Source organism: Athalia rosae, chromosome 6, assembly GCF_917208135.1.
Source record: "Athalia rosae chromosome 6, iyAthRosa1.1, whole genome shotgun sequence".
NCBI lineage: Eukaryota > Metazoa > Arthropoda > Insecta > Hymenoptera > Athaliidae > Athalia > Athalia rosae.
In genome coordinates, this window is record NC_064031.1 from 3,586,940 (window position 1) to 3,614,891 (window position 27,952).

The following is a 27,952-nucleotide window of genomic DNA, read 5'->3' on the forward strand; positions in this document are numbered from 1 at the left end:
TAATTAGAGTACCATTGCCATGTTTTTCGGTATCTTCTCCCCATCGTTCTCTTCGGTATTATTTTTTCTCTATACGCTGATTATACCTGTTTGTTTTATCTTTCTTCATCCTCTTTCGTTTGAATGATTTTTTTCGATAATTCTTTTTGTCTCTACAAACAAATATAACAACTGAATTTGCGTAGAATCATTTTATCGCACTGCACCCGCGGTGCGACGATCTGCATATTTTATACACAATTATAATTATGCGATATATTTAATATGTAGTTATAGTATATGTATATATATATATATATATTTATTTATACGTAAATCACGCTATTCAGGTATAATTGTAATTATTCATCAGGCTCTCGGTAAATAAGCTCGATATTGTATCGTTAAACTTCGTTACTTTTCATTTTTCTTTGTTTTTTTTTCTTTTTGTTTCTTGCATACGGCTCAGATAATCTAATTTTCATTTTTGGCAACAAAGAAAACAAGATTGTCTCTGTTATATTAGTATACATGTTCACCTCGTCACTGTGATTATGACGTGTTCCGATACATTTTGATTAAGAAAAATTAATAATAATTGTAGCGTTACAGATATTTCATCGCGTTACTATTATCGATCGGATTTTGTATTCCTTTTACGCGATTGCGATTAATAATTAGGTACGAAAATTTTTTGCAAGCTATTTCTCATTCGCATATTTGGTACAGCGAAAAACCGATGTCGTATAGCTACTCCACGTAAGTCATCCACGGATTTTCGGAATACCGCGATTAGATTTGCGAAAAATCATGTGTTCTCCACTCATCTGAAAATCATTTCAACATCCAGGCTTAACGATCTTCGTTTCTTGAAATCAACTCTTCTTTACGACCTAGAAAAAATATTTCCGTAGGTACTTATGCGTCGCTGAAGCTCAACGCAAACTTGATTGCGACTCCATTTTCAGCGTTCTTCGCGTTCAAATTCTCTTTAACTTTCCTCCTTGGGCCGCAGTCGCTCAAATCAGTTGTAACACCCTCCCTCCTTAGATTCGGGGTCATCGAATCGACGAATTTTTCTATATCAGTTCATTTCCAGGCCATTTCAGTGGCCGTTTTCGAGGCTTCCGTCAGACCTTCCAAAGTAGCAGGTGATTCGTCGAGTCCTCCCTTCCCGCCTGTAGTTCGGCGGACGCCTGAGGTCCGCGGAAGTCCTCGTATCCGTCACCTCCCGATATTACCAATAATTTACCGAGGTTGATATTGTTCTGTTGGACCTTCGACGACTTCAGAGAGTAACGATCCGTCTTTGGACGAGGATCCGGCTTCACCGGAGACGCCGACTCGACGCATGTTAAAAATCTCACGTGTCCCGTGTGACCGTGGGGGATTCCTGAGGGAAGAAAAATCATCGGGACGTTATCGAAGGACCGTTCCGAGGGCGATTCCGTTCGCCTACCTGTCACCATCGGCGGCTGCGACATTCTCTGGCTCGACGACTTGATGTGGGGAATCGGTACCGTCAACAGCACCCCGGCGCTCGTACCGATCCACAATAGCTCGTTGCACGCCAGCAGAGCCGTTACCCTCAAACAAGCCGCTTTGTGCTGCCTTATTATGTCATCGCAACCTGCAACGAGTTTAAATATTTCCGTTAAAATAAACTTCGCTTAGATTCCACGATCCCCTAAGTCCCTCCTCCGACGGATCGAACATCTCCGGTAAGAAGGATACAGACGCGACGTCGTTGCGTCTGATTTGACACTTACTGGCAAGCATTTTCGTCACAGCCGGGGCGATGTTTATGTCCGTCAGGCATTCGTAAGTCCCGGCGTGAAACAATCTGAGGACCGCGCTGTTGTGGAGGGAGATCCATACCCCGGGTCCTCCGGAACTCGCCATGCAGGACACCGGTCGACTGGTGTCGTTGCTGACGGCGAAAGTGTGCTCGATCTCGAGCGGATGTGTGTTGAGAATTTTTATGGTGTTGTGGCAACCGCACCACAGTTTGCCGGACACAGGTAGCATTTTTGTAACCGGAGAGGCCACCGTCCCAACGGATATCGTCGTTGGGTCGCTCGTTATCCATCCGCCAACTGTAATCAATTTTCGGTCAAGTACTCGTTATTAAAAAGGTGGATCTTCTTCTTTTTTTTTTTGTAAAAACTTACGGTGATCTCTGGAGTAGACGGTGATGTCCCCGTTGGCCAGTGATACGAAAACTTTATTGTCTAGATATCTGGAAAAGGTGAGAACGAAATTCAATGATCGAGTGAATGGAAAAAAAGAAGATTCGTTGGGGGTTGAAAATATTTCCGGATTTCTCGCTCACATTATGCAGTGGACGCTGCTCCCGTGCTGTATTTTGACTTTGTTCTTCTTTATCCTGATGTTATCGCTGCAGTTATATACATGTATACATCCGTCTTCAGTTCCCAGCCACATAGTCGGCTGGTTGAGTTCCTCCTCCATACCAACACCCTCTAAACTCGAGATATCTCCGGCCAAAGAGGAACTTCCGGCGTCCGCACATGGAATGTAATCAGAATCCGAGTCTTCGGAACTTGAGCTACTGCAGAGTTGACGAAAGAACAAAAATCAGAAATCAGGAAAAGTCTCGCGATTTAGCGATTTCATTTACGATTGCGTGCGATTATTCACCTGTCCAGTTGTATATTTCCACCCGTAGCATCCGCATCTTGAACCGAAATACTGATTCCACTTTTGCTGCTGATGAAAGGATTGTTGTTCGGAGCGCATGAGTTTGATCTGATGGAAAAGAAGAATCTCAAATTTCACAGTATCCTCAAAAAACCCCACACAGATTCCGTTAGAAATAAAACCGACCCTTGAGTGCAGGCGGGAATGCCGGCGACGCACAGTATCCTGGCGTTGCAGACTCCGTTGCAGGAGGTGACTTGGGGTGGTTCTGGGGTCAAACTCAAAACGCAGACCTGACCAACGTATCCGTCGCTGTTGCAGACCCAGACGTCCCGAGGTCCTTGACCGCTGGCCAGTGTCGGTGCTGCGCAGGTGAACTGGAGACCGGCCCGTGTTTTTCGTATGGGTAAGGGACCGACAAAGTCCGGACAAGGTCTCCTGTCCGCTGAGAGAGCTGGGAATGAAGTAAAATTTTCAAGATCGTCGATCGACGGATGCCTCTTTTTTTTGAAATTTTTCGACTCACCCAACTTCTGCTTGGCGTCGTTGAAACTCTCCTCCCAACTGGCTCGTTTGTCCGGCTTCGTGAACATTACGGATATGTTTTCTATTCCGGCTCTGGAAAAACAGGATTAGAAATTTTTCGTCTTCGCTGAGATTTCGTTTGACTTATTCCAGGGGAGAGTTCGCACTTACTGAGTGTTCAGTGTCAACTCGAGACAAGCCAGTTGCGAATGGGCCGCGTTTCTCTCGGCCAGTTGCCTCTGCGTTTGTCCAAGAAGCTCCTTTATCACCTCTTCCAATTGTTGCTTAGCGCCGTGCAAATTTGCAGCCAATTCCGTCAGTTGAGTCAACGTCGAACAGTCTTCCCTGAGGTGATCAACTTCGCGCGCCATACGTCTGAGGTTCTCGTCTTTGGCTAAGAGTTTTGAACAGAGAAAGAGCCGGTTATTTGATTCTCTTCGAATCGGAATGGTAAGGATCTCTGAACTTTACGTACCCTTCATCACCTCCAGATCATCCAGAGCTATCCTCATCAGCATTTTGTACTTGTTAGCTTCTAAAAGTCCGACTAAACTATTTGGACAGGAACTTCTGTTCGAAGAAATTTCGGGATTATTGTAACTCGTTAATCGGCAACATTTCCTGAATCGTTAAAGTCTCTGAACTTACGTCGAAGGTTTTCTTATCGTGCCGCTCCTTCGTTTTATGCTGGTGATCACCAAGAGATCGGAGAACAAGAACAGAGCCCTCTCCTTGCGGGTTCCTTGATTCGAGGCGATCGTCACCAAATCGTGTCTGACAAAGGCTCTGAAGAAGTAACGTTATTTTTTTATCGGACCAAATGTCGAAGAAGGAAAGCGAAATCGATATACTTAAAGTTCGGAACTTGTCTGACCTATCGTTGGTCACGATCCCAGCCAATCCTTCGACCAGAGCTTGCACCTCTCTCAACGTAGTTTGCTGCTGTTCCCATTCGAGCGATTCCCTCTCGGTACAATTAATTTTAACAACTAATTCGTGGACCTCCTTTTGAGCCGCCGTTAGGAGTTCGTAATCCGGATGATGCTGGTCAGTGTGCTTGAGCAGTCTTTGAATGAGCAGCTCGTATCGTGGAATTTTTTGTACAGGTTTTATCAATAGCTGATCCAGGCCAAGTTTCCCTTTGTGCTCCCTCTCCATTGTCTGCGTTTATCATTTATGGGTTTTAAAGGTCTCTCGTTATTCGTAGGAGCAAACTCCAAATCTACCCCGATCTCGCGATACGGGTCTTTCAAAACTAGCGAACGGGCTTACCTCTAAAAACCTTGCGAACGCTGGTTTCGCTTGGCACGTAGTCTTTATGGCTTTTTTCGCCGACTTCCAATTGTCTAAAAAAAGTGTATACGTCTCTAAGACGTCGGGCTTTGTGAACTGCAGGGAAAAATTGTTTCTCATTATCCTTTATTGAAAGTTCGTCGACTCCTCGCATTTAGAAATTCTTTTTTTTTATTTCACTCATTTCAATGAATCGGAAAATATGGTTTAACGAATAAATTAATTACCACGTCTAGAAAAACGTCGCCTATAGTTTGCCGTAGTTCCCATGACTCCAGTCTTTTCCTCAACTCTTCGAGGAATACTTCGTGGTGACTCAAAATCGCTGGAACCTGAATGATTAAACAAACCGATGGAAGTAGGTGACAAAATGACAACCGATTGTTCGCGATGATTAATTATTTATCAAGCTTTTTTTTTAATCCGCCGTTAGACGAAGAATTGCATTTCAGTCACCGTTCCTTTAGTCAGTCTTGGGAAAATCGCGTGCACTCCCAGGTCTGACCAATGAAACGATAACCGAAAACCTCATTCGATTCATTGTGTTCCCCCTACAGAATATCTGTCGATTAAAAACCATAAAAAAAAAATCGAATAATCAATCCACACTACGGTATACCTGGTAAAATATTTCGTCCACAGTTGCGCAATCTACGAGACCGCTATTCTCCGGGCTCTTCAGGGGCTGAAGATATTTCTGTAAATTAAAACGACGCAATTAAAACGGAAGAGTAGCGATGAATAAAATAACCGTGACGATTGATGCTTTTGCGAGGAAAGATAAAAATCATATAAATAAATAAAGAGTAAAAATGACGGCGGTTGGTTAGGACGGATATCGAGGCCTCGAGATGAGAAGAAAGAAAAAAGCTCGAGAATCCGAAGGTTTCGCATTAATTGTCTCCGTGCAATCGCGCCCGACTACCGCACGTGAATTATATGAGAAATTTTTCGAATTACTCCGGAGAGAAAAAAAAAAGTGGCACACGCGATGTTTGAATTCTTCTTCCTTTGAACCGTCGGAGCATGAAATGATTACGCACAGAAAGTGGAGAAGCGATTCCTCGCAGGTTTGGTATCGCGTATATCTCCGCTGCACCGGCGCGTCTGTCGTACAATATCTCACGTTTAATGATCATCTCAACCCCTAATTGCTGTATTAACGAGAAAATTTTCGTCATAAATTCAGCCAACGGGCCGCAAGTTTGATAGATTATCTTACAGCTGACCTCTGGGATGACTCGAAAGTACAATAAATGTTATTTGATTCTTGCTACACGCGAACGAATTCTCAGATATTCATAAATATTATGGAATTTCGCCATCGAACTCGTCCTATGTATGTACCTATTCGTCTTTCTTATTTTTTGACGCTTTTTCTTTTTCCTTTCGCGTAACCCGACTGCAATTTTGACGCAGAGGCGGAGTGTTGCTCTGAGTTAAAAAATCTCCACGTTTCTCTCTACGCGTCCAAATTTTTTGAAAACGTATCGAATCTTCGGTCGACTCGTAATTTTTCGAATATTATTCCGAAAACTCAAAAATCAACTAACCCAAAATATATATTGTATGATTTTTCAACAAGTGAATTCTTTCACCCATGCATATTTACTCGGCTTATGAACGAACGAACGAAGAAATGGTTCAGACCTCATTTCAAATTTGAATTTGAAACGTAGTATTTAGTTGTCTCGTTGGCAAATGTATTTTGGCCGTATGCCATCTTATAATAAAGTTTTGCGCCCGCGTTTCAATACAAGCCCGCGAATATTTTCTCTTTCAATTTAATAGCTCGAGAATTAATTTTTCCCCCCTCCATACTGTAGGTATGTATACGTTATACCCGCACGCGGTATATGTGAAACAAGGAACGCTGAGAAAAGAATTAATCACCTCTTTGATTTTTGTCCCAATTTCGCGAACGATACGATATACACTCAATAAACAATGTTTGTAAATCGAAAGAAGTTTTTTTTTATTTTTTTTTCCCTCCAAACGAACGTCTCTATATTATTTCAAAAGGAATAATTTAATTCAGTTTTCTGAAATTTCCCGTCTCGTTAAATCCCACGATTTACTAACGACGTCGGATAATCTACTCGCGATTATATTAGGCGTTCGAACTATAAACTTTAGCTTTACAAAGTTTGCGGGGTCATATCTTCCTTTTGAATTAATGATAAATCATCGTATCATTCGCAGGGTTTGAAATGACATTACCGTTTCGTGGCAGCTGCACAGCGCCGCTTCATTTTTACGCCCCCATATATTAACTGCGATATTATAATTGGGATTTATACGAATCTTTGGGGGAAATTGGCGCCGTGCGAAATACAACAGGGTGCGTAGCCGCCGCGGCGCCCGCGTATTTCTCAATGCAGTGTAACAGGTACATTATAAACTATCGTCTGCTTTTTAGCGAAGCTTCTACGCGTGCAACTAAGTCGCATAAGAAATGAAAAGCTCGACTTCGCGCGATAATTTACAACCGATTGAATTTATCGCTATAAACATTCCGATAATTCTTGTAAATTGAATGCGAAAGAATTTTTATTTACCGGTAACGCGCTATAAATTACGCATGGTGTAGTACAAAGGAAAATTAATCTAGAAACAGCTGATATTTTGCAAAACTAAATTCTCAGCATTTTTTTTTGAAAAGAAAAAAAAGAAAAACTTTTATACATGATTATTGCAAATAATTCTCACATTGACTAGTATCTGTAGAGCTTCGACGTAGGATCTTTCGGTGTCGTAAAGTTCGACGACGACGTGAGTCCTGGTATCCTGGAAAATATGAAAAATAAAAAGTTATTTCAAAAAATGTGTCGACGATTTTTTTTCATTATCTCGACGAGTTATCGTAAATGCAGATGCGTCTCGACGGTTGATCGACGAAGGAAATTGTCTCGAGATGTTTTGCTACAGAATAAATATCTATGTAGAGAGATTTTGTGCGCCTCGCTTGATCATTGCCACAGAATGTGGCCCGTAGGAATCTATGCAAGCGTATCTATTAATATTGATCGAAACCTCAGCCAAATATAGACCTCTGCCTACGCGTATACATGTATACGCGTACATGTACATATTTAAGTATATAGGCGTATATGTATTGCTATCTTATGATCACATGCGTGCCTGATGCTGCTTTCCTTCTTCGCATCGACGAAGCTCCGCCGTTGATATCCCACCTCCCTTATAACTATTGAAAAGTAAAAATCCACGAAATACAATAGTTCGTCCAAAAGACCGAGGCTTGTAAACTTTTTTATCCCAAATCACCACGCGATCGTTTGCAGGATCGTCGATTTTTCTTATTTCCTTTTTCTCTTTTCTCTTAATTGAATCAGGGAATTTTTTAATACTCTTCGACGATCCGAATCCTTGGAATTCTCGGAGTTGCGGTTGCAAGATCTAATCGTGACTCGGTTGGCAAGGCTGCGACCTTGAAAATCGTCCTCGCAATTATCGTCGAGTCCGCGATACCGATCAAGCGTACGACGACGACGATTTGTACAAATTTGTGGAAATCTGATGAAAAAAAAATGAAAAATCTATTCAACTCCACAAACGTCGGAATTCAGAGGCTGATATTTACGTTATAAAATATTCCGCTGGAATTCCTGACCTCGTGACATGCATCGTAGGTACGTTATATAGCGCGCAGAATCTGCAGCAGCGGCAGCAGCAGCAGCCCCTCGACGCGTACATTATAAATTTATACTCGCACACGTCCGTGTGCGTGGAACTTAAAGTTTTGTACGAGTCACGCGCTCTCCGACGGCAAAGAGGAGGAAAAAAGAAAATGGGAAAATGGGAAAAAGGAAAAAGAAAATTGTGTTCGAACTAATTTGCCATTTTCTCCGCTACGTACGCTCGGCTATTGCTCAAGCGTGATCGTTGCACGTGTACCACTTGCACACGTGTGAATACCTATAGGTAAAGAGCGAACCGTTGCTTCGCTTGTACATGTGTACATCGGCAACGTATTTACGCGCCGCACTGACCTAAAATACGAATTCTAACGAACTCTGCGTCTCTCAAATTCGGTTCAAATTGAATGCAGTTTGTGAAAAAAGAAAATTCGAGTCTACGGTAAAATGATTCAGAGCTTGGCCTCTCTTCGTTTCGAGATGGTGAAAAAAAATGAGAACTTATAGTTTATTCTCTCCCAAAAATCGGTGAGATAAATTATTCGTCTCGTCTACTGAGATGGGAACACGTACCACTCGTTTGCCGACGTGTTCGTTATCTTCGCTGTCTTCGGAAGGTTGAGTGACCAGCCTGTGACCGACACTCATTATTTTCAACATTAATTATATCACGTTATCGATAGAACATTTTTATATATCACATGGGAAAATTAACTGTTCTATAAAACAGAGGCTGCACAATTACAGCGCTCACTGGGTTATGATTATTTCACTCTCGAGATTTTCAACGAAGTTTTACAATTTTGTTAATTCATCATTTTCTTCGTCGTTTAATTAAACGACGTTGTTATCATACGTGGAAGAATTTGTCAGTTCTGTTTTCCGCGCAACGGCGAACTCGGTCCACCGTAGCCGTAGTGAAAACGAGATTTTGAACAACGAAAAATCGAATCGCATCGTCTCCCACGGTTTTCACGAATAACGTTATTCTCGAAAATTCACCACAAACGCCATCCCCTTCCACCTTATCGGCGTCACTTTAATTAAATATACAATTAATATTTACCGTACATCGAACACACCGACGCATGTTACTACGTGGGTATACACTGCCGACATGTGTGTGTGTGTGTATAATTATTATCCCTATTTATTATTATATATAGGAGGCGGTATTGTGGGGATTATCGATTGCCGGAATATTAATATTGCTACACGTTTATAGCGTAAACACGAATCCGCGGCTATCCACAATTTCCGCACTGCGTTACACACGGCTGAAACTACGTTATGTTCGAAAATTGAAAACCACCGTAACACCTACGAGATAACGTCTAATCTGGATCTTCCTAATCGGACGGATCGGATGCAGCTGAATTCTCCTATTTCTTTCTCTATAAAAAAGGAGAGTATTAACTCCCTCGTCGGGTTAAAACCGTTGGATCAATCGGTAAGAACGATTTTAAAATGCGCGGAATCCGCCGCTTGTGTTACAAGCGAGATTCTGATCGAAGACTAAAATTCCTAGCCAATTGTGGCGGTGGGGTAATAATTCCGACCGATTTGGGTACGCTTATAGTCCACAGGGGATCGGGAAGTACGTGAATCCAATAATTTCACAAAACGTGGATACAGTTGGTAGGTGGTTTTTGCACGCGCCAAGTTCTTCCTCTACGCCCCCACCGTAATATTGTACGTACGTACGTACGTACATACGTATAACAACGTATAATCGAGTCGCGCATACGCCTATAGTTGGTACCCTAAGCCACGTTGATTTATCGTTGCGCTTTTAAAGAGGATAATAAACGGCCGGGATCGACGTATCAATAAATTATTCGACTCCATTATACCGCGCACTGAATGAACTATCGGAAATGAATGAACGGGAGAAACGAGGAGGGGCCGTTTACAATTATATCGGTGCAAAATTATTTCACGGCGTTCGTTAGCCGCGACGGTGGATTATTTTCGCAGAATAACGTTGAAAACCTAGGATTTTTTTTTTTTAACGGCGTACGATATTCGGGCGAGAGGCGATCGATCGGTTAACGGGTGAGCATTATTGCGATTTCGCCGGTTCGCCGTATACTTTTTTCAAACTACGCGAGAGAAAGAATCGGAAGATAAACGCGAGAGCGGAGAACTAAGAAGTTGGAGGGCAGCGATCAGACTACGCTTTCCGGAATTCGGTTATGGAAATAAATATAACGTATGTATTCCGTATACACGTCGGTCTACGTATATACATATATATCGAACGTAACGGTGAGTCTACTCCCGTATGCGAAGAGAAGAAGTGGTTGTTATAAACCGAGTTTTCCTTCTTTTTTTTTTCTCTCTTTTGCTTTTGCTTAGGAGCGGTCGTGAAATTTCCATCTCTCTCGGGTTTCGCTTGCGCTATTATGATTGGGAGGTCGATATTTTGATGGATTATATTTTCCGTGCGCGGTACCAAGACTCGCGCCGCGCAATTTACAAATTTCATAAATCGATCGAGACGTACGTCCGATTTTTCATCTTTTTGCCCAGCCCGATCGGAATATATTTTGTTTTTTCACAAGCGATTTAAAAATTTCAACCGGTAGAAATATACGAGATATCGATTTTCATCGGACTCTCCTGATTCCCGATTTTCGAAGATCGTTAACGCGAATCTGCATCGTCCGATCGATCAGATCGCATTGGCCATAAAATCGAATATGGCTGCTCTAGAACAAAACGTTTTGCATATTCTTTTCATTCGTGTTATATGTTTTATATATAAGTGACTGTACATATTGCCCGGTACATATAGCCGTGTACATAAGAAACCGAAGTATACATACACGTGTAATACGCGGTGGAAAAGAGGAGAGAAACCTCTCGGGCTATACGAAATCTGGGTATATTTAGACGAGTGACTAAATCCCTCCGCAACCTGTGCTTCTCGCGAGCCTCAACTTTTTCCCCATTTCACCCAAATTACGCACCTATACCACACGTGACACACGAGTGTAAATGTAACGCATAATCGACCGATTGTACGATGACCCTTATCAGCCCCTGTTTGACTTGTCCGTTTGCAACGTCTCGCTTCGAATCCTTTCCTTTTTTTTTTTCTCTTATCACGGTGCACTTGTGCGGAATTTTGGTTTCCATCCACAGTGAGTGGGATCTGATGATGATTGGAATTTCATGAAGATTATCATGTTCCTTACCCGATCGATATTCGGGGTCGAAGAAATATGAATTTATGAATTTTCTTTTTTTCTTTGAATCTTTTAGGAGCAGTTACTGGATTTTCGAAATTTAATTTACGCGGTGGGTAATACCATTGGCAATAATCGATTGTAGATTATCTCGAATTTGATGATCCATTCGGTCGTGAACACTTATACTGCATACATTCATGATTTTTTTACTGGCAAAGTTATAAATCAAGATTAGTACCGTCGTTAATTCCCGCGTTCGATAATACTGACTGACTCTAGATTTTGACTAGAGTGAAAGAAAAAAAAACACGAAATAATAAAGAAAACAGTTTACACTGTGCACACAAAACACGTGTATATTTTAAACGTGTGTCATAAGAATTTTATTTCATTTACTCGTTTATTTTTTATACCCATTTGCGAATCGATATATCCATCCGAATACCATTCCTCTCTCTCCTTCTTCTCCCTTTTTCCTCTCCCTCTCACTTCTACTTTCACTTTTCTCTTCAACATTAACCACCCCGTGAAAAATAAAAAAATCTCCTCCGCATGATGAGAAGAAGAAAATAATTGGGAGAGAATATTTTGAGAAAAAAAAAAAAAATTAAAACATATTCCGAATCGGGATTTATCGAATAAATATAAATGTGGACATGGTGTTTGATAACAATAATAATCACAATCTCAATAACAACGACGGTTATAATAACAATAATAATAAAATTAATAACGATAAGAGTATAATAAATAAAAATTCTGTTAAAATAATTCACCAAATATTTTCACAAATCGACGAATATCTCATCGTTATTTTATCTGGTCGTATATTTTAATTTCTAACAACATTAATTGTATATTATTAAATAATTATCGTGTGTAAGAGGAGAGTGAGTGTACGTTGGTATACCGTAGGTACGTGTATAGTATGTTCAGGTAAATCAGAGTACGTAAATAGGTATGTGTGATGTACAAAATATTGGGGGTATGTGTATTAAAAAGGTGATGGTTTCGGTTTTTTTTTCTTTTTTTTTAGACGATTTTATGCGGACCGATATAATCAGTCTCCCGTCCACGCGTTTATCAGAGAGTCGTGCAACGGCGACGATACGTATTTTACTTTTTTTTTTACGTGGTCTACGGTCGGTTTTGTTCTTTTTTTTTGTTTTTTATTGTACATATATAATTAAAAAACTGGCCGCAATTACATGTAATACAAATCGAGGTTACAATGGTATAAAATATGACTGCGAAACTTTTCTAGATTCTAGGCGTCGCTTCGCGTCGTCGACTAGCGTCCCGACGCTACGCGCTCGCCCACCAAGGGTGATCGATGCCTGAGAGCAAGAGAGACGAACGTAAAAGAGAACCCCAATGTCCGCGGACGCCGGCGCGTTCCGATCTCCAACGCAACCTGAATTCCTCCCTTTTGTACGAAGAAAGGGCTGCGAAATGCTTTTTCTTTTCCACGCGCCAGACGTCGCGAAAAACCAACGAGAACGCAGCGACGAAAACTGGAAAATTTTCTTCTCCAATTTCAGTTTATCTTTTTTCTTGTTTCTCGCGTGACGTAATCGCGTTCAAATAAATATCGTTTCGAAAGAACAATTTTTCACGGGTACTTGAATTTTGAAAAACAAAAAATTGGACTCTTTTTTTTCTTTTCGCAGCTCTGGGTTTCTTTGAATAAAGGCGGTGCAGGCTGTGCGAGGCGCGGAATCCCGGCTTTCTCGTTCATTCTGCATTTACTTTTTCCACCTACGTTGCAAGTTTTCGGTTTCAGACAGTCTTTCGTCTTCTTTAAAGTCCCCTTAACAAGCTCTTCCCCCCCCCCCCCCCCCCCCCTACAACGTAGGATCTCTTACAAGTTACACCCGGTGGATATACCTTCGGTATAATACCCTAAAGACGAAAAGCTTCACGAGAGCCCGTTCCCAACGCTCTCGAGGATTCCGCACCACTTGATCTTTCATTTTATACACTTATTCAGCAGTTTTATATTCAAAACTCTCGCTCGGTCATTATCAACGCGTCGTTGTCATTATTTGTACGCTGAAATTTCGTGGTAGGAAAAAAAAAGAGAGAAATGATAATTTTAGAATTTCTGAAAAAACTTCAATCAGATTCTTTGTTCGAACTTCCGTTTGGGGAAACCGGATTCTTTGTGCGTCCACTCATTATTGTTATCACTATTTTTGTTCCGAATTTTTTCAAAATGGAGGTCAAGATATCGGTAGCACCCTGTAATAAATAGCGGTATATATGTATACGTATAAGTACAGTGAAAATTCAACGCTTTTGATCGCGGGTCGAAGTTTCTATTCCGGTACACTTGATAAACATGTTGTAATGTTCTCCACTTCTGAATGAAGAGAACGTACGTTAGACGTTCTGCGGTATATTTTATTATATATATATATATACCCGCGATCCTATATGTAACGTACAACTCGTGACTAAGCGAATAACATTTCTTCGAATCGAGAACCCTGCAATAACGTATTTTACTATAGACCACACCTAAGCGTGCATGTGTTCAATATCCTCGTCGTCTTTCCGTTTGCGCAGCTTGTGCGAAATCTCTGAGAAAAAAATCGGCGAGGAAATCGAGTAAAATTAATCGAAATCGATCAATAAACGGAGGAAAAATATTTCGGTTACTGAAATCGAGCAGATTTCATTCACCTCTTTCTCACGGCGGGCTAACTTGATCAAATATTCGGTTGATTTCAGACTGCGATCTGGACGAATTCGGGTTCTCATTTTTTTCATTTTTTATTTCGCACTCGGAACGAATTCCTCACCTGTTTTTCTCATCATAAAACAGCATCGGAAATCGTTGTCCCTAGACTATATCGTTCTAAACACTGTTTGGCCCCCGCTTATCACTTTATTTGTCGGATAAACTTTAGTGCGATTATATTAATAAGCTGTTGATAAAAATACAATATATTGTCTATTTCTGGAGCGAGGTTCTTCCCTGCTTTTTTATACGCATGGCGTTTATTACACGTAGGTGTGTGTAGATGAATTTAGTCATAGATATAAAATACCGTTTTATTACCACGTACACTCCGGTCTGCGAGCAACGCAAACTTTCATGTTTTTTAGTAAAAACTGATTATTTCCTAGCTACTAAACAACACCGCGAACTTTAAACAAACCGTATCATATAATAATACCTATAATATATGAAGTGACCTCAATGCGCGTTCATATATTCGAACGTGCGCTTATATGTTGGAAAAAGTAATATCATCCCTCATCGGACGATGATAATTCATTGGAAATAGAATTGTCAGGAGCAAATCTGTAAGAAGAAATCAAAAGAGAAGAGAGAATAAAAACGCTTCTATTCGGACGGCCGATGAGCCGCGAGAATGAAATGAAAGAAAATAAATGACGAGAGACGACAGAGGAGGGATTTCGTGGGTTTAGTTGTGTTCTAAATTTAAAAGTCGCGGTATTCGGTGACGTAGCCACCTGGTAGGCGACGCCGGAAGTTCGCACCTGCGTCACGAACCGCCGACGCGTAGGTCTAGCTTTTCGCTTTTACGCTTCCAAAAAAAAAAAATTAAGCGGCTCAAATTTTTATTCTTCGAACGGAGAGGCCGTCGACGTAGACAGCTCGGATATTCTTTTCGATTCTTCCTCCCTTTTTCCACGCATACCGAGAAAACAAATTCAAAGTTTTCCCTCGAACGCAGCTGTTCGATTTCAAATTTAAGAAGAAGATGGCCGCTCCGGGGCGGTGAATTGAAATTACAAGCATTCCAGAAATCCCGAGTGCCGGCGTATCGCAACGAATGTTCGGTATTTTGTATACCGCGGTATACGAAATACCGAAGTAAATTGATATTTAGGTGCATAATATTTCTTCGGATTCAACGGAGTGCCGCAATTCAGGCTAAATAAGACGCGTATATTATAACAGACGCCAAAACAACTCAACGCCGTTTAACCGAGCGGCAGAAGCGCGACGGTGGCGTCGCGACGCCACGAGAGAAATGCACATGGCGCTTTATTCGACATCTCTTCTTCTCATTGTCGGCAATGTTGTTGTTCTCGCGGATTGAATTAAAACGACTTGAGCCCGATGTATGCGAAAAGCTTTTGTCCTTTGAATGTGCAAAAATTATACACACGCGCACGGTTACGGGTTACGTTGATACCTCGGTACCGAATACCGGTTCGCTTTCACGACGTCCCCGCGCTATCCTCGGTATTTACCCCATTAAATTATCCTATCAAAACATATTTTTGCAATAACGATGTATTTATTTAGACGCCCCGCGTCGTGTGTTTAGTCTGTCTGGATATACTATGTACACGCTGCAGTATTCTGCATCCCCCATAATTTTACGCAGCGCGCGCCCAAAAAAATCAAATTCTTGTCATCGTTTTCTTCGCATACCTCCACGATTTCTTCCTTCTCTCTTTTCTTGATTATCCGCGATTGAAAATTGGTCGAAAAAAAATTCTGTCCAACGGAGGGAAAATCCGAATGGAAATTCTAAGCCCCGATTTTCCTTGTTACGCCCGACGATCCGTCTGTAGGAAGATGGGCGCCGGGCCAATCCGTATATAATAATTATAATTTATGCGTATCGAAAACTTTGAAAATTAAACGTTCGTCGCCAACTCGATGTGTTTTTTGGTGCATTCGATAGTTTTTGGCAATATCGGATGAATTCGATCTATAACCCGATCAACACCTATCGCGTACAGCGATAAATTCACCGCACGCGCCGTACTTTGAGTTTATTTTGAACGGACGATTCGATTGAGGATGAAAAATAATTTATACATGTACAATACGCACGAGTAAAAATTATCTAGAGAATGAAAATAAATTCTACGCACTCGAAGTGCGCACGTTGAAAATTTTTCAATGCAATAGACGCGTGCACCGGTTATTCCGGAAGTGTGTGTAAAAAAAAAAAGATCCTATCAGCATTTCAAATTACCGGTGCGCTGCACGCGTCGCGTTTTTTGATATGCGTGTGCAAAAAAAAATTCGTACGATTCGAAAACTTGAGAACGACCGTTTTTCATTTTCTTTCCCCTTTTTTTTTTTTTTTTTGCGCTCGCGATAATTTCTCGAATGTTCTCTTGTTTTTTTTTTGTTTTTTCTTTTCTTATTTTTTCATTTTTGCAAACGTTCACCCGTACCAGCTACCGCGTGTACGTTGTACGTGCGTTTTATACATATATCTATAAATATTTCGCGACTCTCAGGCCTTACGCAAGGTCAGAAAGTTGCGTCAAAGAACAAGCGAACGCTACGACCAGACAGACAGTTGGCGACCAAAACTAGTAACACATAAGAAAATTCGTATAGTCGTCGACGTCGTTCGGTCGATCCGTCGGGTTTGCCGTGTGTCTCTTCTGTGTCAACGGGACCGAAGTATCCGTACGACGTTTTTCCGCACGTAGGCGTATAGGTGAAGTCGGAACACACGCGTACAAACCAGACGGGAGAAAATATCGGGTGTACGTAGAACGGCGTACGTTTTATACATACATATGTATAGGCACGTTATAGATACAACGATGTGGCCTCAGGTATATCTCTTCGGACAGAAATATCCTCGCCAGCATCTTCGTCCGCCACCCCCACCGCGACGATATCGAAAAACGCGGCGACTCTTAGGCCCAAGAAAATATACGAGTGCGCCTATACTCCTGTATATTTACATATATATATGTGTGTATATATATATATATACCTAATACACAAGGTACGACCAGAAAACTCCAGGACACCGGCCAAACCTAGAGACTCATCCGCGAGATATTGGTGAATATTATTAGATCGTGTTTGGCCGCTTGTAACGATGCGTCTGCGACTCGCGACGATTACCACCTTCCTTTTTACCGATACGAATTGAAAGGAGAACAACATCGACGTACCCGGAGGTCGTCCGGCGATCTCCGGCTCGAAGACGCTGAAGATACCGCGACGATCATCCGATTTTGTTAAAAAATCGTCGTCTCGGTTTTCCCCTTATTTTTTTTTTTTTTTTTTTTTCTCTCGAAAGGCGAACGCGACCGCGTCGAGTTCGAACGATACACCGCGTACGTTGATACAACCGTTTGCATAACGCGTACGCAAATTTTCTATTTGTTTTTCTGTCCGGCGTTCTTGTTTGGACAGCGACTAATAGCCGACGAGTAGGCCGCTTATATTGCAGCGATATACGCGAGGCCGGGGTAGATTTGCTAAATTGATTCGTTCAAGTTTAAACCACCGACCGACCGACCGACCGACCGACTGCTCGCCACTGCGTTATATTCGCGACCCAGTTTTCCTGGACCGTACAACAACGCCGAGAACTGTTCTCTATATTTTTTTCTACCTTCAATTGGGTTACATTAAATAACGGTAAAACGTCACTCACGTTTCGGTGGGCCGGAGCTCTGGCCACTCGTTCCGAAGAACCTCTGAGCAGTTCGGCGAGGAGTTCGGGACTCGGGCCGGGAAGTCCTTCCAGTTTGCTCGGACTGGAAGTCGTCCTGTGATGACAGGGTGTCGGCGGTTCGGAGTTGCTGTTCGTTCCAGCGCTGTACGATAAATTGGCCGACACTTTTCGCCTCGGTCTGAGTCCCCCGTCCAGTCCGATGTCCGGGGCCCTCGGCTTCGCCATTTCCGCTTCCAGCATCTGACCGTACGGACCGCGAAGAGGTCTTTTGCTGTACCTGATCAAGGGCAAGAGGGTAAAAAAAAGGAGGATGCTGATTCGGGTCGAGACTAAAAAAAGCGTTCGAGGATCTCGAGGACGAACCTTCTCGGGGTGTGACCTTCGCAGTCGGAGAGGTCGCTCGGCGTCGCCGGGACGTCGTCGCGTTCCTCGCTGCTCTGGGCGGCCAGTTTGTTACGGTCGGAATCCGAGGGTTCCGGCCACTGAGTGATGTACACACCCTTTCTCCGTTTACTCGTGTCGCCGCGATAGCGTCGGCTCTTCCCCGGCGAAGACGCCTCCGACGGCGTTTCGCTAGGCGCCTCGCTGCCCTCCGACGCCTGGCTCAAACGCGGCTCCTCCGGTGGCGGGGTGACGATCACCTCGTGCGGTTCGATCCTCGAATCTGAATCGAAGCGAGAAAAATTGACGTCGAACGACGAAGGCGATCTCGTCGGTGGCTTGTAACCCGCTTACCTCTGTGCACGACCTCCTCGACGGCCGTTTCCAGGACCTCGGAGGAATCCGGTACGAACTCGGGGGCGGACAGTTCGGTAGGAACGAGATCGACTCTGGGCTCGTGGCTCTCGGGGACGGGGGGTTCCGGACTGGTCAGCGCGCTGGAGGTCGCCAGGCTGTCGGACCCGTCGCTCCTCGGACGTATCTCCTCCTGGAGTCCTTGATTCGTGCCACCGAGACCCTCGGCGGATCCCACCGCGCTGTCGACGCTCGTAGTACTCGCCCTGGGACTCTGACGACCCGGACTGTGTCGCGGCGTAGCACCCCCGGGACTCGCGTCGCCGCGACGTCGCGGCAACGTGCTCGCCCTCACATCCTGAAGGAGGTGTTTGCCGTGCTCCGTTTGGACGTCGAGGTCCGAACGGGAGTTCGGCTGGACCTTGAGCCTGCTGCCTGATGGAGGTGCGACAAAGGAAACTGGCGTTAATCGAGACGTCGGTTTTTCAATTTTCACTAATCGTTCGATCATACCTTGGCTGAAGTCCACCTGGCCGAAGGAAGCGCTTCTGTAGGGTGCCCCCGGCCTGTGGTAACCGCTGGACAGAAGCGGACCCCTCGGTTCGAGACGGGTGACGGCATCCCTGGCCTCTCCTTCGCTACTTCCGCCGGACGCCGTGCTACTCGGTTCCGCGGGAGGAACCGAATCGGTCGTATACCGTTCGGATGTGGTTTTCGCCGCACTCGCGGAGTCTCGAACAACCGGATCACTGTACTGTCGCGAATGTTTCGTATCCGACGCGACACTGTTACCCGGTTCACCACTCGAATTAGCGACCCTTGTATTACCGTCACTGAGCTCCCCTGCGGAGATCGCACTGTTTCCCACGTTATGATCGTTGGATATGCTTTTCAGAGAAGTTTTCGAACCTCGATTCGAAGAGGCCGACGACGACGACCTAGCACTGTGAATCTCGCGATTCTTTTTATCGCCGTTATCGTCACGCGCACACTCTTCACTCACACTTTCACTACGTTGGAATACAGGTTTCGATTGATTGTGCGACGTAACGAAATTGTTCCCTCCTACCGATCCTCCGCTACCTTCGCTGTACGTGTAACTGCGAAAACCCGCGGGTCTTCCGTCGCTGCAACGTCCGCAATTTTGTATCGGCGCCGACTGGGGACTCTGCAAAGACATTCGGCGAACGTTAGATCGAACGAACTGTAAAAATACCAGATCACCCCCGTCCGATGTGCTCCCTCGTTTTTTTTTCTTTCGAACGTTACCTGCTGATAAACCGGATGATGATGATGCTGCTGCTGATTTTGCTGATGACTGGAGATCGGCGGCGGCGAAGAGGCGTGCAAACGCGAAGGTCGTCGGGGCGGTGGAACCGGCGCTGGTCCCTTCAATTTTTCCGTGAGTTCCCTCAGCCGTTCGGCCTTGTCACTGCGGGGGCTGGAAGAGGATTTTTTCCCGCTTCCCCCTCCGCCCCCACTCCACCTGAATCTGTGCAAACGGTCCACTGCTGTCACAGCTGGCTCCTGTCGGGATCAAAGGATGGTAACGAAACCGAATTTAGTTTTTACCCTTCCCGTTTAAGCCGTGAAAAATTCGTTTCTTGCCCGAAGCGCGACGAGCAAAAATTTTATCGAGAGAAGAAAAAAAAAAAAATATGTGAATCAATAAGAATTATTTATTCGACAAGTCGACGACGTTGATCTTTCGGCGGATCGTTTCAGCGGACCCAAAAATTATTTCACGCTACGTATTAACTTATTATTTGTGTACATAAGGCCGAACGTTTTCTCTCTCTATCTTTCTCTCTTTTAGTTAGACCGGGCGATGATCGTGCGAATTTATGGTTTTTTTTTTTTTTCGTTACGATCCGCTTTTTTATTAATTCTTTTCTTTTTTTTTTTGCTTCTCGCAATTCGACACCGCGTACAAGTGCAGAGTGTAAACCGTGAGCGATAAAAATGATAATTACAACGCACGTCGAGGGCTATAATTAGTATAGATTTGGTAATAGGTTGTTGGCTTGTCTATATCTCCAAAGAAAACCAGACCAATTATATACGTTGCATATAATATACGTACATAAGAACGTACATATAGTTTTTTCTTTCGCTCGAGAATCATCATCGGACTGTTATACACGGCGAGTGGTCTTACGTCATTATGAATCGTTATCCAAGAAATTTCTGAACTTGAAGCTATAAATATTGCTCACTCGGTATATAGATGTACATACGTATTCGCACGTACGTATAAAAATTTAGACACTCGAAACCCAACACATGTACACACAAAATTATCCGAGCGAATTCGGCCACCCGGTCGAAACGGGGGAGGGTAAGAGAAAAAAAAAAAAAAAAAAAAGGGAAACCGAAAATTCAAACGCATTGGAATTTTATCAGGTTTGATTTTCGATCGACGATCTTTCGCAGCCGTATATTCCACGTTTTTTTCGTTGCCACCGGAAATTTTGATGAAATCTTCAACGAATCAATACCGAGGAAAGTTTATTTAAATTATCTCCGCCGTTCGACGATTCATGAATGAATGAATGATCAACGTCCACATGATTTTTAAGGGATGACGATTCGTCGATGTTCCGGCGAGGGGTGACTCGGTAACGCGTTTTCAATTATCGTCGAATCGCGTTGAATTCGGTTCATTCCGATATAAAGATAAAGATACAGAGTTATTTGATTATTTTCTGTTTGTTGAAAAAAACGAACCTGTAACTTGAGGGTTTGGTGTTTGGTCCACTGGGCAAGCTGTCGTGGCACCGACACTGAGTGGACCACTGAAGCTGGCGGTGAGGTCGCGGACGATCCATGGCTGGCTGCCTGCAAACCGCCTCCTTGTTTATTATTAGCCAAGAAGTTTGGCGGCAGTTGTGTTACTGGTGAAGCAGTTGGAAGCTGGTGTTCAGCCGCTGGTATCGGCGCACCGGCCAACGTTGTCGTACGCGTCGTCGGACCGTTAATATTGTTCCCGCTACTGGCGTTCGCAACCCCCGATCCAAAGTTACCGAAGTTATTGAAACCGGCGTTACAGGAGGCTAGGGATGCGGGATTCGAACTCATCGGTAGAACGTTGACGTTCGAGGACTTCGGTAACGGGAGACGGGAACGCGGTCCTATGCAGCAACAATCGGCCACGCTGCTCGCTATGTCCAGTCCCGGTTTTTCGGGACTTCCGGTTACCCCGACCCCGACGTTACTCGACAACGATTTATTATCTGTCAAACGTTCCCGGGAATTCGAATCCCCCGTCACTCCGCCGCCCTCCTTCGAATTCCTCTTTTTTCGACGCTCCGACGACTCCTCCCGAGTGCTCGCCGGGGGTATGCTCTCCTGTCGGCACGGTTTCGTCACCTTAATGTTCACATTTGGTTTTGGATTTGTTTTTTTTTTTTTTTTTTTTCTGTTTTCTTATTCTTGGGGGGCGGTGGTGGTGGTCGGGAAGAGGGTCGGTTTCGGGGGACCCTAGACTTACCTGAGATAGTCTCAGACCGTATCTGGTACCGCCGAGGACCACGTAACCGCCACCAGCTCCCCCAGTCATCGCTCTTGCGGCCCCTCCGAGCCATCCTCCAAAACCGCCACCGCTGCTCGATTTCTCGCCTCCTTCCCCGGCGCCGCGGGGCATTCTTCATCCTTCCCTCACCCTTGAAACGGACGAAGGTCAATCGATCGCCGAAATGAGGAAACAGATTTTTTTGTTCCGGTTCCCTGCCGTATGTCGAAACCGCTTTCGTTGCGGAATCACCCTTTGGTTTTTTGTTTTTTTTTCATCGGGACTACCGGTACGTATTTCACGTGGTTTGAAAGCGAATTTATTCGGCAGTTTTGATCCGAATAAAATTATACAACGGCGGCGCATTTTGCACCGTTAACTTCCGGTTCAGTGGCCGGCGGAGTCTAGCGGGTAGGAAACTTCCGCGGAAGCCTAATTTGAACGAGCATATAAATCGTTCGTTTTATAGCCCTGTGCGGAATACGTTCTATAATTGATCGGACGGATTAATTAGTGGGGATAATTAAATTTCTTTGATACCGAGGTGATGCGAAATTTTTTTTGTTCTGCGAGGTGTGGCGTGTACGATGTGGATACATTTATATTAATCGGTCGGTAATAATATATATATATATGTATTCGTGTAGCGGATGATTTTAATCACCGCAATTATACCACGTGATTCTCGTTACAATTTCAAATTACTCATCCGTTGTGCAGCTATATAAGCCGAAAGATTTACGATTCCGAAAAGGCGGTTGTATATCTGGACGAATTCGTATTCTCTGCACCCACGCGAATCTAATTCAATTACACGAAAACATATCTGCTTCGATAATAAGTAACATTTGCGGCAATTAGAGAAGCCGAATAACTCTCTGGATCGAAAATTATTCAGCTTTGCATCCGACGAAATCGTTCATCAGATTAAGAAATTAGAAAAAGGCGAACGTCCTTCGGATCCAAATCACGATATCGATCGTTCGATCGAAGTTATCTCGTGTGTCGGATACGAAATGTAGAGTCAGTTATCCGTTATAGCAGAAACGTTTCGCCTACGCGTGAAATCGCTAGTGGTCCGCAAGTAAAATTTGGATCTTGAGAATCATCGGGGTTTGACCTTGCATAAAACGTGAGCGAATTTATTGTCATCGTAAAACCGTAGGAATGCTTTGAACGCGCGTGACTATCAGCTGACGTTTTCTCTCGCTCTTATTAAAACCGCCTCGAAATTTGTCCAATTTAAATTTTGATCGATCGAAATTTATCTGCCAAAAATTGATACGCGAAAAAACGGAGAACCGTGCAATTAGTTGGCAGACCATTATTTTTAAACCTGCACAGGAAGTCGCCGAAAAAGATCATTTCAAATTAAATCTCCGACGTTAATAAATTCGTTGTGACAATTTTCATTCCGTATTGCTTCTTTTTCTTTTTTTTTTCTACTCTTTTTCGGATCGCTGTGCACGTATCTCGCGAATCAATATTTTTGGTGTCTAGACGCTTTTCAAACCGAGATTCGGGGATTCCAAAAATAAATCAATGAAAAATGTCGGTCGGCTAATACAGTTGTCAATCGAAATTCTACTAGAAATTTGAGCAGCTGTGTTGATGAAACACCGAATTCCTAGCGGCCACATAGATTACCAAATCAGCGCACAGCCTTCGTACCATTATTATCAAGTTGTTAAGATTTTTTCTCAGTCTTAAAGAAAAAAAATGAAGAAAAATTCCGCGACGGCAATTTTTGTTTAACTACCCGGAGCGTAGAGGTACGTTCGTGCATCGCGTATCGCGTACGCGTAAATAATTTGAAGAAAAAAAAAGAAGAAAAATTGTAAGAAAAAAACAGAGGCGTCTGATAACACGAATAATTATAACAGAGCGTAACTAATTCCTTTGTCAGCAGTACAGAGGCAGCAGCAGCAGCAGCAGCGGCATATGCAGCTATTATAAATGCGAATAACTTATCTCGTTGTACATGTTAACTGCACGTATACTAATAACAGTGGAATTAAGCGACTGATCTACTTCGTCATTCGTCTCTAGAAAATTGAGTCTCATTCTCTGGTAGGGGCAGCTAGGCGATCGCTTATGATTATTCAATTTTTCAATTTTTTAATTTTGTTTTATTTTTCGTTCATCGTTCCTAAAGACGTGAAGCGGAACATGTTATAATGTAAGATACGTATCCGATAATTACAAGAGATAAGAACCCCCGTTTCAATTAATTAAAGGTATTATACAATAAATAAGTCATGTAAGGAACGCGGAGATATGTGGCGAATAATATGCGGAAACTGTTCGTAATCCTGCCCATGGTAATGGCGGTTGCGGAACGAGTAGATGTTATATTCTTCATTGTTTGAGCCACACTACCCCATAACGCAACGTGTACGTGAGATGTAATTAATTGACAGTTAGTGGAAAATAAGTAGGTCGAGTGAATACATGCAGCTATGTGTCGCACGTGGTATACGCTGGTCAACATTATTAGGACGGGAACGAAGGATGCGATCGGTTATACACCACGTACGAAAATTAGCGGGCCACCCTATTTTTGCTTCGAAAAACGTCCATTTTCGAAGCCTCATAACTGCTCGAGAAATTTAGGTAGAAAGTTGCAAAAAAATGTGTTTTGAAGCTTAAAGCGTCACCTCTTAGACGCTTTTTGTAAATTTGAATTACCTTTTTTTGTTCACTAGTTACACCCTCCTGATTCGAGTCAACGTTCACGTTTCCTTACTGAGATACGAGGGGGTGCACTCGAAGGGTGACCGAGCTTCGAAAATTTGAATCAAAGAATATTGCAATAAAGTTTCGTAAAGTAAAAGTTTAGAGCTTCAAAATCGTTTTCAAAAAACCTCGATACAATAACTAGGTTGGCCAGGGCACTCGATCAAAAATTTATGGACAATAATCGCTTCAGAGTCCCACAACTCGTGCAAAAAAAATTGTACGAAAAATTTAAGAAACACGTTTTGAAGAAGACACTTCAACCTTTAAAATGACGTCAGAAAAATTTAAATCTAACGACTGAGGCACCCGATGCACCCTCTCAAAGTCAAAAGTCGACTTCGCATTTTCGATGTGTCTTGAATTAGGAGAGTGTAACTAGTGAACAAAGAAAGATAATCAAAATCTACAAAAAGCACCTAAAAGGTGAAGCTTCAAGCTTTATAATACATTTTTTTTCAACTCTCTACCTCAATTTCTCGAGCAGTTATGAGGCTTCGAAATCGGACGTTTTTTGGAGCGAAAACAGGGTGACCCTCTAATTTTTGTGAGCAGTGTAGTTACGTAGTTTCAATTATTATTCTGTGCGATCGGGGCGACGAGAGAGAGCGAAGATCTGCTAAATCGTTAAAAAATCGCGGATGTAATCCGGTCGGAAATGGAACGCGCCGATCAATAAATCGCCAGGCAATTATATCTGGTGTTAATACATCGCGTGATTCAGGTGCCCGGTTGTTTAAAACAAACATCTTAATACCGTATGAAATTCCATTCTATAAATGACAATCTTATAACTGTATCGTCGTGTACGTGGATTAACTGCTCCCGACGAAATATGCGACGTGAATTATTATTGTTGTTACAATTTCTTTTTTCTCCAACTTTTTTTCTCTCTCTCTCGCTTTTCTTTTTACTCTCTTTGGTTTTTTTTAGTAATCTCCCGGAATATTCGCAAATATAGTATACAGTTTTATCTCACCCGCAATTTAACGTACGGCGTAGGTATACTCGCATGTTTTTTTTTAACCGCGTATATATTTCGCGAGGAACTCGTAGGTACGTACGAATTATCTTATATGCGTTTGTATGCACAGTCGAGTTTCGAAACTCCTGAAAAATAACAATAATCCCCGAAAAATTTCGGTGCAGGTACGCGTTAAAATCTGATCCACATATTTCGAAATTTATTTTCTGCATTCGATCTTTTGTCGTTTTATACGCAAACGTACGAACGACATGTGTGTCATACACATACGTATACGGCGTGCGTATTGTAATATTATTTAAGATGAATGAAAAATATGCAAATTTTCTCCAAAAGATAGGTGGGTAGGTGGGTAGGTAGGTAGGTAGGTAGGTACGGGAAGACCGCGGCGCGTCCCAAAGCTATAAATAAACTTAACTTTCCGGTGTTACCGGCACCCGATTTGCCGAGCACAAAGGCACTTTCACTAACGACTCACATGATTGGACGGTGCCATCCGAGTGCTCTGAACTCGAGCCAGACCCGGTGTGTTACTCATTGTCAGTCGTAAAACATTCCTACGATGCACGCGCACGTTATAAATGAAAGAAAAAAAAGATGACGAAAAACAAAAAAAACAAAAAAAAAAAAAAAAAGGAGCAAAATACCTTTCGGAGCGATTTTTATACTCCAAATAATAAAATCAATATTCATATACAGACGAAAATTATGCGAAAACAGCCAGATCACCACCTGCTATACGCGTGAATCATTTATTTATTTATAAAAAAATTTAAATATACATCATCCGATGCTGTACGATTTTCATACCGTACCCCGCGAGTACCGGTATATCAGATTTTTACGTAGCGATGTACTGTAATGTGTTGAAATTTTTTTCCGCCATTTTATAGACACAGCAAATCGAGCGAATAGGTTTTTGAAAATTATCTAGACGGTTGGATGAATAAAAAAAAGTTTATCCTCTTTTGATTTTGTATGAAAAAGAGAGAAGAGACGGTGCGATGCTAATGCTGAAAATATATATGATAACGTAATCGTCATACGATTACCTGCTAATCATGTATCGTCCATCGTTATCGTTTTTTTCCTTCCTTCCCGATAAATTCTCTTTTGATGAAGTTTTCTCTGATTAAAGTGGCTCGAGATTGATGAGATTTTAATAGATCAATTTTCAAGTTGTGCACTTCCGCTTTCACTTCACTCCGTACCAGCGATGCGGTATATATACGTAAAAGTTTACCGCAGCGATCGTCCGCGTGAATTTCGCAGCGGTCACACGGACGGTAATTTTTTTTTTAATCACTGTAACTCCGTTCACCGATTGGATACGCTGGTAATTTGATCGAATGAAAATTTCACTGGAATCTTTTCGACGTTCTTTCTCATTTATTTTTCGACGTCCTCGCGTGATCGATGATCGTCGAAAATTTTCCGCATCTCTCACTCCGGATCGACGATCGTTGTTCTGTCGTTGGATTGTAAGTGTTAACGTCGTAGAAAATAGTATCACACTTTTCAGGACCCTTAAAGACAAACGAACTATTCGTAAAGAAGATCCGCGTAAAGTCGCTCTCTCCTCTCGTTCGCTTGAAGAAGTCTCCCGCTAAGCGAAGATATTCTAAATAGCGCAGACTCGCAACCAAAGTAGCAGCAACGGCGGCGGTAGACGAAGAAGATGAAGCAGAGAAGAAGCGGAGGAAGAAGAAGAACAAGAAGAAGAAGAAGAAGAAGAAGCGGTAACAAGCAACGGGCAACGGCAACAGCAGCAGCAGCAGCAGCTTCACATCGTCTCGGGGATGGCTCACGTGATATTTATACGATGAGTTTGGTTTCGTTCGGTTGCGGGATGTGGTTTAGTTACTTTTCGTCATGTACCACGATATACCGTACGGCAACACCGAGCATTCAATACTTCGCAGGGAACCCGGTATAATTTTTTTCTCATTCCTATGTATTTGTACAGTCGACGCGTCTCGTTCGCGCTCGAAATAAGGAACGATTAAATGGTTCCACTTTTTTTCGTCTCACCGACGTTCTCAACAAAGAGATAAGAAGAAGAGATCTTCACGCAATGCCATTTTCAAGTTCAACGTCGTACGAGCGCGGCGTGGGTGTCATCTCAAAATGCCGGTACCCAGCCCGTCGATTTCATCGATAGTATCAATGAACCCCGGTATTTTTTTTTCGGTGAATTCAACGGTCTTTGAAGAAAATCAAGGTCCGTTTGGTTTTGTTTTTTCATTCGAATTTCC

At 42.9% G+C, this 27,952-nt stretch overlaps 1 protein-coding gene across 4 annotated transcripts; it reads right to left on the minus strand.

Moving 5' to 3' along the window:
• Positions 1-307: 307 nt before the first annotated feature.
• On the minus strand, positions 308-27,937 carry LOC105686072. Of its 4 annotated transcripts, none has more exons than XM_012400676.4 (24): positions 26,750-27,937; positions 21,956-22,127; positions 21,193-21,813; positions 19,735-19,992; positions 18,979-19,633; positions 18,466-18,900; positions 18,094-18,394; positions 17,710-18,007; positions 7,168-7,245; positions 5,078-5,155; positions 4,686-4,790; positions 4,438-4,554; positions 4,040-4,326; positions 3,814-3,951; positions 3,641-3,735; positions 3,337-3,559; positions 3,167-3,258; positions 2,827-3,094; positions 2,641-2,748; positions 2,312-2,551; positions 2,151-2,218; positions 1,749-2,075; positions 1,439-1,609; positions 308-1,372 (listed from the first exon to the last, which is right to left on the minus strand). In XM_012400676.4, the coding sequence occupies exons 2-24, from the start codon at positions 22,106-22,108 to the stop codon at positions 1,110-1,112; spliced, it is 5,379 nt and encodes a 1,792-aa protein (XP_012256099.2). In that variant the 5' UTR covers positions 22,109-22,127; positions 26,750-27,937; the 3' UTR covers positions 308-1,109. The 4 variants fall into 4 exon arrangements, with proteins under 4 accessions (XP_012256099.2, XP_012256090.2, XP_012256079.2 ...); XM_012400667.4 differs by having other exon boundaries at positions 1,439-1,612; XM_012400656.4 differs by having other exon boundaries at positions 21,193-21,834.
• Between the last annotated feature and the right edge of the window lie 15 nt (positions 27,938-27,952).